This window comes from Anopheles merus, chromosome 2R (assembly GCF_017562075.2).
Source record: "Anopheles merus strain MAF chromosome 2R, AmerM5.1, whole genome shotgun sequence".
Taxonomy (NCBI): Eukaryota; Metazoa; Arthropoda; class Insecta; order Diptera; family Culicidae; genus Anopheles; species Anopheles merus.
Genome location: NC_054082.1, coordinates 21024012 through 21036419, shown reverse-complemented (window position 1 = coordinate 21036419; position 12408 = coordinate 21024012). Strand labels below are relative to the sequence as shown.

At 47.2% G+C, this 12408-nt stretch overlaps 4 protein-coding genes across 10 annotated transcripts; 3 read left to right on the top strand and 1 right to left on the bottom strand.

Annotated features, from left to right (window-relative positions):
- Positions 1-19: 19 nt before the first annotated feature.
- On the top strand, positions 20-1300 carry LOC121590137. Its single transcript, XM_041909549.1, has 2 exons — positions 20-169; positions 249-1300. The coding sequence occupies exons 1-2, from the start codon at positions 20-22 to the stop codon at positions 1041-1043; spliced, it is 945 nt and encodes a 314-aa protein (XP_041765483.1). The 3' UTR covers positions 1044-1300.
- A 223-nt stretch (positions 1301-1523) lies between these two features.
- On the top strand, positions 1524-2903 carry LOC121590141 (RNA-binding protein 7). The gene is made up of 2 exons (XM_041909563.1): positions 1524-1837; positions 1908-2903. The coding sequence occupies exons 1-2, from the start codon at positions 1754-1756 to the stop codon at positions 2586-2588; spliced, it is 765 nt and encodes a 254-aa protein (XP_041765497.1). The 5' UTR covers positions 1524-1753; the 3' UTR covers positions 2589-2903.
- On the bottom strand, positions 2890-5893 carry LOC121590139 (tetraspanin-33-like). Its single transcript, XM_041909554.1, has one exon. It carries the CDS (start codon positions 5421-5423, stop codon positions 4590-4592), a length of 834 nt encoding a protein of 277 aa, XP_041765488.1. The 5' UTR covers positions 5424-5893; the 3' UTR covers positions 2890-4589.
- A 284-nt stretch (positions 5894-6177) lies between these two features.
- On the top strand, positions 6178-9196 carry LOC121590140 (mediator of RNA polymerase II transcription subunit 31). 7 transcript variants are annotated; one of them, XM_041909559.1, is made up of 5 exons: positions 6179-6451; positions 6526-6537; positions 7281-7781; positions 8138-8227; positions 8306-9196. In XM_041909559.1, exons 3-5 carry the CDS (start codon positions 7751-7753, stop codon positions 8992-8994), a joined length of 810 nt encoding a protein of 269 aa, XP_041765493.1. In that variant the 5' UTR covers positions 6179-6451; positions 6526-6537; positions 7281-7750; the 3' UTR covers positions 8995-9196. The 7 variants fall into 7 exon arrangements, with proteins under 7 accessions (XP_041765495.1, XP_041765494.1, XP_041765493.1 ...); XM_041909558.1 differs by having other exon boundaries at positions 6526-6552; XM_041909557.1 differs by lacking the exon at positions 6526-6537.
- The last annotated feature ends 3212 nt before the right edge of the window (positions 9197-12408 follow it).

The window sequence follows — 12408 nt, the reverse complement described above, 5'->3', positions numbered from 1 at the left end:
TGCCTGGCTGTAAAGTTTGATGCAAAGGACGAAGCGTCTGTTTAGCAAAGGGATTATTTTAAACCCCAAAATGGTGACGCAGTCCCAGTTTAGCCAGATACAGTTTCAAGCCGTGCTGAACAATTTTGGCATGCTGTACAACGTAATGAAGGCGGCGAATTTCGTCGATGTAAGGATTGCGCTGTAGTTTAAATGATTTGAAAATATATTAAAGTAGCCTTTCCTTACCCACTCTCTCTTACCTTTAGAACGCAATTGTGCAGCTGAGCAACGACGGCATGAAGGTGATCGTTGAGGATGCGAAAAGCATCCAAGCATCGGCCTACATTACGCGGGCTTGCTTTTCCGAGTTTAAGCTGGCCATTGCGCGTCCCTCTTCCGTGGCGGACGCTCCCAACAATCCGGACGCCACGCTGCCCTTCGTTTCGTTCGGGCTCAACCTGAAGGTGTTTACGGATTGTTTAAGCATGTTCACTAGCGGTGATTACGATTCGAGCCTGAAGCTTATCCAAAAGGGTACCGGTGCCCCGTTGATCGTGATCCTGGAGCAGCACGGCGAGGACGACCTCATTACGGAGTGTTCGGTGCGCACGATGGACCCGTTCGACTGTATGGAGCTGGACTTTGAGGACGAGCAGCAGATAGTGAGCAAGCTCAACGTGAAGGGCATGGAGTTTTTCCAGCTGCTGAGCGAGATGGATCGCAACTGTGACGAAATTGAAGTGATTATTTCACCCGACGCACCGCACCTGATTTTTCACTCGTTCGGCGAGCTGCATTCGGAAACGAGCGTTGAAATAACCAACACGAGCGACATGCTGATTACGTTCAACTGTACCGATGCGAGTCGCAATCGGTACAAGTTCCATCATTTCCGACTTGCCATGCGAACGCTCGCGTTGGCTTCGAAGGTGGCACTGCGGACCAACAGCGAGGGCTTGCTAGGGCTGCAAGTGATGATCGAGAATAGTGATAGTTCGCACATTTTTGTGGAATACTTTATCTTGCCACTGATGTCGGACGGTGATCAAACCACTATGTAATATAGATCGTTTGTTTGACTAGTGTGGTTTGAAAGATAAAGAATTAAAGCATACGCAACTTTCGCGGTGAAATTATTTTGTAGAAATCTCCGAAACTAGTAAGAACCACAGGCAAGATGAGTTGACAAAATGTGCACACTTCTAGGAAAATTTAAAATGCTTTGATGTTTTCAACGAAAGCAAATAATTGCCAACAGCGTTTACCGTACAATCTACCCTTGAGTTACGCAATTCTACGTAATGAAATTTACGGGTAAACTATTTAGGGAAATCTTGGAGAAAATTGTATCTATTATCGACACATTTTAATTTTAGAATTTTTAATTTGACTCAGTTATTCCGCTATCGACGATAACACATTAACCGCGTATCTCGGGCACATACTGTATACTGAACGAAACATAGATCAATGTCAACCTATCGAACGAAATTAGACGAACCGTCAATGACAGCAGGCCAAACAGTGCTGTCAAAACAATTCTGTCGACGGCGCACGGCGTTTGAGTTTTAATTTTGCAAGCAACTAAAGTACAAACAACCGAAACATTTTGCTTTTATTTTAAACAATTCCACTTGCGAATCTTAACAATACGGCATTATTCGTTAGTTCGTGGCGCATTTCACAAGACTGTACATCCAGTTGGCATTGAGTGGTCGTGTTCGGCGGTGCAGAGGCTCAGTTTGAACAAGCGCGTGCCATCACCACCATCATGAGCGAAGACGACAGAACGCTTTGGTGTGGAAATATAAGCGAACGAGTTACGGAAGAGATGCTGTACGAACTGTTTCTACAGGTATGGGAGCATTTTTGTTTTCGCTACATGCGAACAACAATTAAACTAAAATCCCTTCCCCAAATTGTAGGCTGGACCGGTTGAAAACGTAAAGATTCCTCGCGACGCCGATCGACGCCAGCGAAACTATGCCTTCATTACGTTCGCACACGTGTGCAGCGTGGAGTATGCGATGGACATATTCGAGGGTACGGCCCTTTTCCAGCGTACGCTTACGTTGCATCGGAAAAATCGCAACGGTCCTAATCCGGCAGCTTCGCCACAGGTTAATTTCAACTATCCAGTGGGCGGAGGTAGCACCAACAACAGCACATCCAGCAACAACAATCTCCAGCGATATTCGGATGATTCACCGATCCGAGCCCAGCAGCGGCCGGTGGATGTGAACCCATTCATATCGCCGGACATTCGGATGGAAGCGTTCCCCGCACTGTGCGCAGCGATGAACAATTCGCAAAACATCTTTACGCCAGACATTTTGGCCCACCTGGGGCAGCAGTTGCTTGGGGCCGACTTTCCACCGTTTGCCGACGAAGCCGACCAGCAGAACTCGATGCGAACAAAAGGGCAGCGCAGAGAACGATCTCACCAGCACGACCGGCACAGTAAGAAGCCGTACTCGCGGGACGACCGGTACGGCCACAGTAACGATCGCAGCGAGTCGCATAGTAGCCGCAATCGGTACGATAATAGCAGCAGACGGAACAGCAACGACCAGGACCACCACCGAAACAGTCGCAGACGGAGATAGTGGTCGAGGGTTGCTTCGCTGTGTATTTGGTACAAAAGGATGAACAAGCAAGCAATTTTTACTATAAGTATCCCGGAAACTACCCCCACCCGATCGGGTGTGTGCGTGACGATCAGTTTGAAAGAGGTGTAAGGAACAACGACAAAGTTGCGTGTGTACATAGAGTGAACGATCTTTTTTTCTGTCTTCTAAATTTATGAATAACGACCTTCAGGACGTTTAAGAACCTGCAAACCTTCAGAGAAACGATTGACGATTATAACAAAAAAAAAAAACAAACAAACAAATAAATAAACGTCACTTTTGAATGCTGTATGACACGGTTTACACCTTTGCTTTATTCATTTTCAAATACCTATTTCATACAATTCTATTGAGCTTTACAAATATATGACATAGAATTGGCTTATAAGTATTTTTTGTGTTATTATTTTTTCTTTAATCCTTTTTAGATCAAGCACAGTCCTTACGTTCTGATTTTTAAACCTTGCCTCCGTTATTCGATTTCAAATATGCTCTCCTGCTGTCCCTTACTTTTAAAACATGGAATCATGAAAACATGGAGCGAGCAAGCGGTACGGCTTCATCTGCTTCTTCTTCTCACTACTACTTGCACGCTTTGTTGGAATATTGTTGCTGTTACACGTTATCTAGTATATCGCTAACACGAATCAGGAAGAAACATCACGAAACGTTTTGCGTTGCCGCGCATTAAAAAGATACATTTGATATTCTGCTACTCAGCCACGCGACACGTTTGGAGATTGTATAATTTGAGATACACGAATCCTTCTCTTGTTTGTTTGTGTGTTGAGTCTTACCGCACCACCACCACCATCACCTCCCGGAGCGGTATGTGGGGTGCCGTTGCCATTACGGGGGTTTGTGAACGAGTGCGGTCTTGCATTTAGCTTTAGCTGAACACTAAACGATAGCGCCTAAACACTTAGCGTACGTTCGAAACGGCTTGTCTTTTGTCTTTGCTTTGTAAATCATTATCCAGTCTGCTCTTGTGCATATCAGTCGTTCTTGTGCAGCGAAAATCGACGCGAATGTCCCTCAAAAGTTCACCGTTCACTCTGGCTCTAGTGCGGGGGGAATAAACTTTAAAAACTAGCGCTTTGTAAAATTTGGAGCTGAAATAATACGGAGACAAAACGGGTTTCACACGGGGAAAGGGAATGGAGCAAATAGTGAGTATGAAAACAGCGGATTCAGCAAGAGCAATAATACTAAATGCAATAGAGGGGGGAAACAAATAGTTTGCTGAATCCAGTTCCACCGAAAGATGGTGGTCAGAATAACTTACATGCGATTAAACAATCTCACCGAACAGTGCATTATTTGTTGCAAAATTTTGAATCGTCGTCGGTGCACACCGCCCAACTAACCAAAGTCTGTGTGTGCGCGCTCGTGCGCCGCTCGCGCGTTTGCTTATGTCTCAAGATAATTGCTTAACCCCCGAAGCGGCGAAGCGTTTGCGCAAACTTTTTAACTGCAAATGATCATCTCACAGCTCGTTGACGGTGGCGCGCACCGAAGGGTGGAGGGGGTGGAAAGCGGACACATCTTTAGCAATGCAGAGCGATGGATACTTGGATGGATAGATGAATGGAGCTGAACCGGACAGGGGGGGGGGGGGGGGGGCGAGGTGGGTGGTGGGTGGAGGGCGCATTTACTATTACAACCTCACTCACCCACCACTATGTGGTGCGTGTTGTGATGATTATGCTGAATATGACTGCGAAGAACGAGATGAAGGGAAATTATGTGATGATGATGATGATGATGATGATGATGCTGCTGCTGCTGCTGCTGCCTTGCGCTTGTACGACGACAAAACACTTCCATTGTGCTGGTTTTTTGAATTTTGTTGGCTTCTTCTTCCTCCTCAGTCATGTCTTGCTTCGATTGTGTGTTTGCGTTCGCGCTTGCAGTTTTTCTTTACACTGGCCGACCGCAACCACCGCCAACACCAGCACTCCACCCGACGTAAATTCACTATGACCAGCTACTCTTCTGCAGATCGATCTGTCCTTCGAGCGTTTTGGCGAGATAGATGACGAACAGCTGGCTGATGGCGGCCCCGAGCGCAATGCCCGCAATCACGTACAGGTTCCGTTCGGCCCACACGCGCACGATCTCGATGCACCCATTGGTCCAGATCTTCTTGCTGGCCGCGGCCACCGACTGCTGCTGGATGTGGTAGCCGCACATGATGTTCACCAGGCCGGAGCTGATGTCGGTCGCGTTGATGCAGCAGCTGTACGGTACGCCGCACTTTTCCACGCTCGGCGAAGAGCAGTTGAAGTACTCGTTCTTACCCCAGTCCAGGTAGCCCTCGTTGCTAAGCCCGCAGCAGTGGAACTCCTGCTGCGCAAAGTCGATGAGATTCTGCAGGTCCGGATCGTCCCGGTAGGTGGTGATGATTTTGTCGGTGAACGATTCCTCCAGCACCGCGTTCACCTTGTGCGGGAACACGAACGCGGTGATGGCGATGGCCATCTCGCACAGGAAGAAGATCAGCAGGCAGAGCGAGTAGAACTTGAGCAGGCAGGTGTTTTCGCGCAGCGCCCCGAGACAGCCGGCCAGGCTGACCACGAACACGATCGCCCCGGCGATGATCATTACCAGCGACAGGTTCAGCACGATGTCGTAGAACGTTTCGAGCTTGATCAGCCCGGTCGCCTGCCATTTGTCGACGAACGCGTAAAACCCGATCCCGATCAGCAGTCCGCCAAACAGCCAGAAGATGAAGTTGAGCAGAAATATCATATACTTCACGCAGGAGCTGACGTACGTAAAGTTGTGGGTTGGGTAGCGGTACGGAGGCATCGTGTGGCTGCGACGGTGCTGCTGCTGCTGCTGCTTTGCCGTTCCGTTGCCTGTTGTCCTTCGGCCGTGCCTCGATGCCCTTATACGGATGAAGAGCGGGGAGGTAGGGAACAGGAAGAGGGGGGACGGTGCTCCAGTTGGCTATTGGTTTCAGGTGTGATGCTGCTTATCTGGGCTCGCTGGCATTGGCCAACACGGGCAAATCCTTTGTTTACTAATTCAGGCAGCCCCGGGCACTGCACTAAACAAACCGAAAACAATCCACACACACAGCACAGCAAACTACACCGTGCATCGATTATGAATCATCGCCACGGTCGGCTCTACACAGCGCGAGCGGAATCACTTTGAACTAAAACAAAATCATAGAGCAAGAAGCTCCTTCCCACTTTCGAATCTGTGCCTACGGAAAAAATTTGCTTCTAAACTTGGTTGTCTAGCTTTTTTTCTTTTCTTCTCTCCTCCAGTCAATGATCTATTTGCAGGGGTCGCCGGCTAGTACACACGGTGACAGTAGGGGCAGCATCTTTCGACAGCTTTTATAATTGTTTTTTGTTGTTTCAAAACGATAAAATCAACACTGAAGGACCTAGAGAAGATATTTTAATTTTAAGTATATGAAAGAGTGAAATTTAACCCTAAATAATGCAATAAAACAATAAAATATCGCATTTTATTCTCGACGAAACAACTGTCAAAGCTGCGTGCCTGGACGAAACTGAACGAAACATCACCGCTCGCCCCGGAACTGTCAAACAGAGGTGCCAAAAAAAAGAAGACAAGCGATTTTGACGCGTCAAATCGCAGTCCCCGAAACGAAACAGAACCGACGACAGAAAGCGGCAAGGAAAAAGTGCGTGCGTGCTTCAATATCGATGGAAAACGACCGTTCGTCTGCGTATTAGCGTACAAATCCTGGTGCCCCCGGCGTTGAATCGCCCACCAGCCTGGAGAGGAGACCGGATCGTTCCACCCATCATACGGCGGCAGTGCTTACAAGGCAGCAAGGGCTATCATGAACCCCTACGGTAGTGAGTACGGTTTTTGCCCGTGTGCGGATCATAAATCATCTCTTTTCTTATTTATCTCCCCTTGTTTATAGATGGTTTCCCGTGTATGCACCAACTCTGTATGTTTCTGTGTTTATGTGTAACCTGTGCGAGGGGTTTGAGTTTCGTTTGCAATTAGCTGATTTGCGTTTTCTTCCTGCCCGTGTCCGTGAATTGTTAAATCCTGTCGGCGGGTAGCACACCGCACCGGGCTTGCAATTGGGAACTGCTTGGACTAGTGCAGACGGTTAACGGTGAAGGGGGTTTCATCTGCCGGTAGCCAGGATCATCCGTCCTGTTCCATCGATGTTAGCCTTTGTGTTAGATTATTAGAGCAATAGTGTTGTCCTCGTGATCTTTCTCGATCTGCTCCGGTGCTGACGATCGACAGGCTTTTTGCGCAGGCCGTGATCGTGATCGCAGCAATATATCCTACGTTTAGAAGTAGCAAAAGTTCAATTCAGTAATTGCACGAATAATTTAAACTTCAGCTCCTTATATCTTTCCCGGGGAAAACTTTCCATCCGACCGTGATTTTGCTACCAGTCAACCTACAATCCTACAGCGCTGCAGCATATCCGTGTAGAGGCGTAGAGTTTGCCCCATTTCCTGTTGTAATAGTGTACATAAACCGCACACCGCATTACGTTACCTCTTCTTTCCAGCACCGTTCTGTTGTTATGTTGTAAATAATGAATTCCTGTTTTATTTTTTTTCTTTCTTTTTCTCTCTTTTCTCTTCCTCCTGTTTGTATGATCGTTAAACCCGTACAAAACCACACCGACACACACAAAATATCCTGCTCTAGCTGTCGTAATCGACGCGAAGAAGCGGAAAGCAAGCGAATAGCGAAATAGTAGTGAATAGAATCTTGAATAGCAAGCCTCGTTACGAGTTATCCTTTTTGCGAAATTTATTTGTGCCTAATTTTGCACAGACACGCCTCGTCTGCGCATCCCCTTTGCTGTGTATAATTTCCGCGTGTTTCAACTTTCCTAGCTTCATTCCCGCTACAACACACACCGTTCGGCCCTTTGGGCTAGAGCACTCTTACAGTTCAGATAAATAGATTTTTTGGCCAATCAAGCACCACACACTCTGCTCCCCTTCTATTCGGTAATAACGGTCACTCACGGCCGACCCACACCGCTCTAGCACTGGAAACTCTTTCCGATCAAGTTCAGGAAAACTGCACATACATACCACACACACACACACGCCTAGACATACGTAAACAAACGCACACATACATTAAGCAAAACAAAAAACAAAAAAGCCATGGCTAATAAAATGGTCGGGAAGGGTAAATGTAAGTACTTTATGTTATTCTACCTTCAACTTCCCTTTTTATGTTAACCTCCCTGTACTGAATGTCCTCCCTGTACTGTGAACTGCATTTCACTTTACATTTTAATAGCAACATTAGTGATTTAAAATCTGTAATGTTACTTCATTACTACTGCACATAATATCCCTTTGTCCTATCAATAACTCCTTCTGCCGGCATGCAATCTTTCGTCTGTATCTGTATTCTGTTGTGTTACTGCTTAACTTACCCCTACCTCTTTGCCCGTGTGTACAAAAGGGTGCCGATTTTGAGTTGTATCAAAAGCAATGCAAATAATTTAATAAAACCATTACATTTGCCTCTTCCCCACCTTGCAGTACCTGTTGAATCGGAGGACGCGCAAAAGCTTCGGTTTCAGGTGGAGCTGGAGTTTGTGCAATGCTTAGCAAATCCCAACTATCTGCACTGTAAGTATGCTGGAGTAGCTACTATTGAAGCGTTTTTTTTTTTTGCTAACCATTTCCCCTTGTTTGCCCTATTTCTAGTTTTAGCCCAGCGAGGATACTTCAAAGATGCTGCCTTCGTAAACTACCTGAAGTATCTGCTGTACTGGAAGGAGCCGGAGTACGCGAAATACCTCAAGTTTCCCATGTGTCTGTACTTTCTCGATCTGCTGCAGTACGAGCATTTTCGGCGCGAGATCGTCAGCGCACAGTGCTGCAAGTTTATCGACGACCAGGCGATCCTGCTGTGGCAGCACTACACCCGGCGGCGCACGCGGCTGACCGCGCTCGGCACCACCAGCCTGACGGGGCTGGCGGTGGGCGGCCAGCCGGTCGGTGGCGGTGTCCAAGGGACGCTACTATCGAACGATCCCGCCATCATGCCCAACAGTAGCAGTAACAATGGTAGCAATAATGGAAGCTCGAACAGTAGTAACAACGGTGCCGGCGGTGGCACCGGTGGTGTTGGTGGCGTCGGTGGCATTAGTAACGCCAACAATGGTAGTAGCAACAACGGCCCCAACAGTGGCAGCGTGAATGTACCGTCGTCGGTAGGGCAGCAGCAGCAGCAGCAGCAGCAGAACGGTGCAGGAATCACACAGCACAACGGAGTGGGCGGTGGGGGCGGCGTGGTGGGTGGCGGTGGCATGCTGGGCAATCCGATGGGGGCATTGGGCGGTGGTGGCAGCAGTTTACCCGGTGGAGGCGGCATCAATCAAAAAGTTCCTTAAAGCGCGGAGCGGGACTCACTCGAGCCAGTGTGCCAGCAGAGTGCGGGGTCTCGGACCAATCTCGGAAGAAACGGCAAATGCCGCTTGCAAAACGTGTGTGTGACGTTTTCTTTTTTGTATAAAGACTGTTTTTTTTATAAATACTGTATAGCCTGTATGTGGTATAGATTGTAAACGAACAATAGAGATAATTAAATTTCAATCCTTATTTGTGTCTTTTTTGTTTGGGGTGCAAGAAAGTGGTAATGACCATGTTTATGGCATGTTCATCGTGAGATCATCGTAAAGGTCGCAAGGCAGGTATCTTTCTTGCTGCTAAACAGATTTTTTTGCAGATTTGGGCTAGGTTTATGTCCCAGAAGCGTTTGTGAGTATTGGACTTTGTATTGTCTTGTATTGTAGATCTAGCAATCACGTAGTTGAAGAAATGCAAAGGCAGATCTCAGTAGGCTGTACTAGCATGAACCAATAGTTAAGTTGTAATAAAACCACCAGCAAGAACGGACCTCTTTTGGTTGCGGGCCCAGACATGCAGAAAGAAGTGGCGGTTCACGAAATCCTGCAGATTTCGCGAACCGACTACGACACCTAGAAGATTCGGGTCGAAGTATATTTGAAAGTCTCGAAAGTGTGGGACACAACGGTAAAGGATGTTCCAGCAGAGGCTAGTGAAGTGGCCAAGTTCGAGGAAATTGACGCCATGGCCAGGTCATTGCTGATGAGTTTCATCTCGGATGAGTACTTGGGCTGTATGCAAGAGAAGATCACGGTGAAGAAAATGTGTAACGTTCTCAAAAATACATTCTCCAAGAAGTCCTGGAGCAGCCAGATGGTTATACGAAATCAGGTCGCTCGTCTTTAGTTGAAGGAAGGGATACCGTGACGCGCTCACCTTCACCAATTTGAGGATCTGGTTCGGCAGCTCCTAGCAGCTGGATCGTAGCTAGAAGAAAGCGATGTCTGCTTCGCCTTAAGCTTAACCCTTCCGGAGTCCTACGATCCTCCGTTGACTGCATTGGAAAACCCAATTCCCGAATCTCAATTCATTTATCAGTTAATGAAGACCCGGTTGCTAGGCGACGAATGTAATCGCTCGGAAAGAATAGAAAATTTTGAAGAGGAGCCTACGGCATTCGTTGGAGACAATCGAAAAAGAAACGGAAGCGAAAAGTTGAGCGAAAAGTGTCATAACTGTGGAACATGAGGGCATATGAAAAATTACTGCTGGATGAGGATGAACGTCAATGTTGCCAGTGGAACGAAACAGTTTGCGTTCATGGCGGATGGAACAGGACATAAGAACCACTCATGGGAGAAGCTGGAATTCATACTGGATTCTGGAGCCAGTGTCCACATCCTGTTTAATAATACGTCAGAGCTTGATCGGCTACTATGATGTCCAGTCGTGGCTGACCAAGACGCATATGGACATGGTATCTAAGGATACGCTCACCACGCAGCAAACATCGGATAAGTTCCTGAATAAGCACCAGATCATCCGGAAGAAGATCGACATCTTCACGGAGCACTACAAGCAGATGATGGACTTCGAAGAGGGTCTGATGTCCAAGAACCCGCAGTACATGATCTTATGCGAGCGTCTGAAATCGTGCAATTTCATCCAATGTCATTTCCGATGTAAGACCTCTTCCTTTCACAAATTTGTTTTAATTGATCGTTTCGCTGAATCAAAACCATTTAGAATTTCTTATGGAGTTAAATGATGCATAGAAATGACATTTATTATTTTTCTGATACATCCTGCCTCAATCAATACCAATTGTGCTGTCAATTAATTCATTTTATTTTAATTTAATTTTATAATTATTTTATAAACGATACCTTATCAACTTCTTACCGGTCTTCAGCAGTACCATTTAAAAGCAACGACATGGAAGAAGTGTGTCTTGGTTACTTTTTTTTCTGGAGCATTTCACACGTGCTTCCAATTGGAACCGATTGTTCCCACTGCGACCAAACGTTTTCGATCGGTTTTTCGATAGCCTTCGAGAGCAGTGCTTATTTATCGCCCGGTGCCCTACTCCAGAGCATCCGCGAGTGTATGGTTGTTCCGTCCAACGGGTAGTAACGGGTTGTTCCGATATTTATCGGCAGTTGTGTTGAAACCAAAAAAAATTGGAACCCAGGTGAACGATGGATAATGTTTGGTGCAACGAAGAGCAAATGAAATAAGAACAACAGGCACAAATCAACTCCAGTTCCCACCCCCCCCCCCCCTCTCCCTCTTCCACCCGGTCCCGGACGTTACTGGGACGGTGGTTGGTTGGTGGGCCAGAGCTATGTTTGCTCATTAACGGTCACCGTCGGTAGGAAGAAAAATCACTTTCAGCAGCAGCGTGCTGCTGGCAAGACGAAAGAGAAAGAGAAAAAGGTACAGCAGAGGGCGATGGGAACCGATCGCAAACACGCATGGAGTGGTTAGGATTTTTGCAGTTAGATTGGATGACACTTGAAAATCGGGATAAGATCAGCACTGAATCAAAATTGGACCAAATCAATAAAAGCATCATAAAACAGCTGTTAGTCCGATTGTGCGACAGATTGCTAAGCTAATGAGCTGCGGGCTTTAACTAAATTTCTAAACCCTCGTTACAGTTAAATTAAGACACACAAATGCACAATTTAAAGTCACTGCCTATCGCAGGGGAAGCCATCTACGATCGATCAAGTGATCATCAAGTGTGTGTATTTGCTGAAAGTGACAATGTTGGCTTTCACTGGACCAACTGTCCGTCCAGAGCCCATAGCTCCCTACTGTGCCGGAACGAACGGTCGGTGCAAAACTATCAAACAAAGGTCATGGCAAACCATTGCCAGCGACCTAGAGCTTGGGTGGTAACGATTGGATGACACTTTCTTCTTTGTTCCGGCCTGTTGTGCATCCCTTGGAATGGTGGTTGTGGACAGCTTCGGCACGATTCGAATCGGCCCCATACCACCATTACCACAGCAGAGAGACAGAAGATGCATCCAAATGTAATTGTGTCGGCGCTTCAACATCATCACCATCATCATCACGATCGTCCCCCGTCCCGGAGCTGGTGCACGATCGTGGTGGGGCACCCGTTTCCATGGAAAGCAAACACAGTACCTACCACACCACAAGCGAATGTGCAAAACCATCCATGGATTAATAGCGACCGACTGGCGTTTTTGTCATTCGCCCGTCTCCGGGCGGCCATCGGAGGATGGGTGAGGGTCGCTGGGCTGCGATCTATTCTAGCCCTGTCCGAAAGAGAAAACGGTGCCGTCACGATCGCTGTGCGAAATTCCAAACCGTAGGGCAGTTGGGTTCGCTCGTTCGCGGCTGCTAGGCGGAACACCTTTTTCCCTTGTAACAGTGGTAAAAGGGTCGTATCGTATGGTACGTTGAGAAAATGTGGTTCCCCCTCC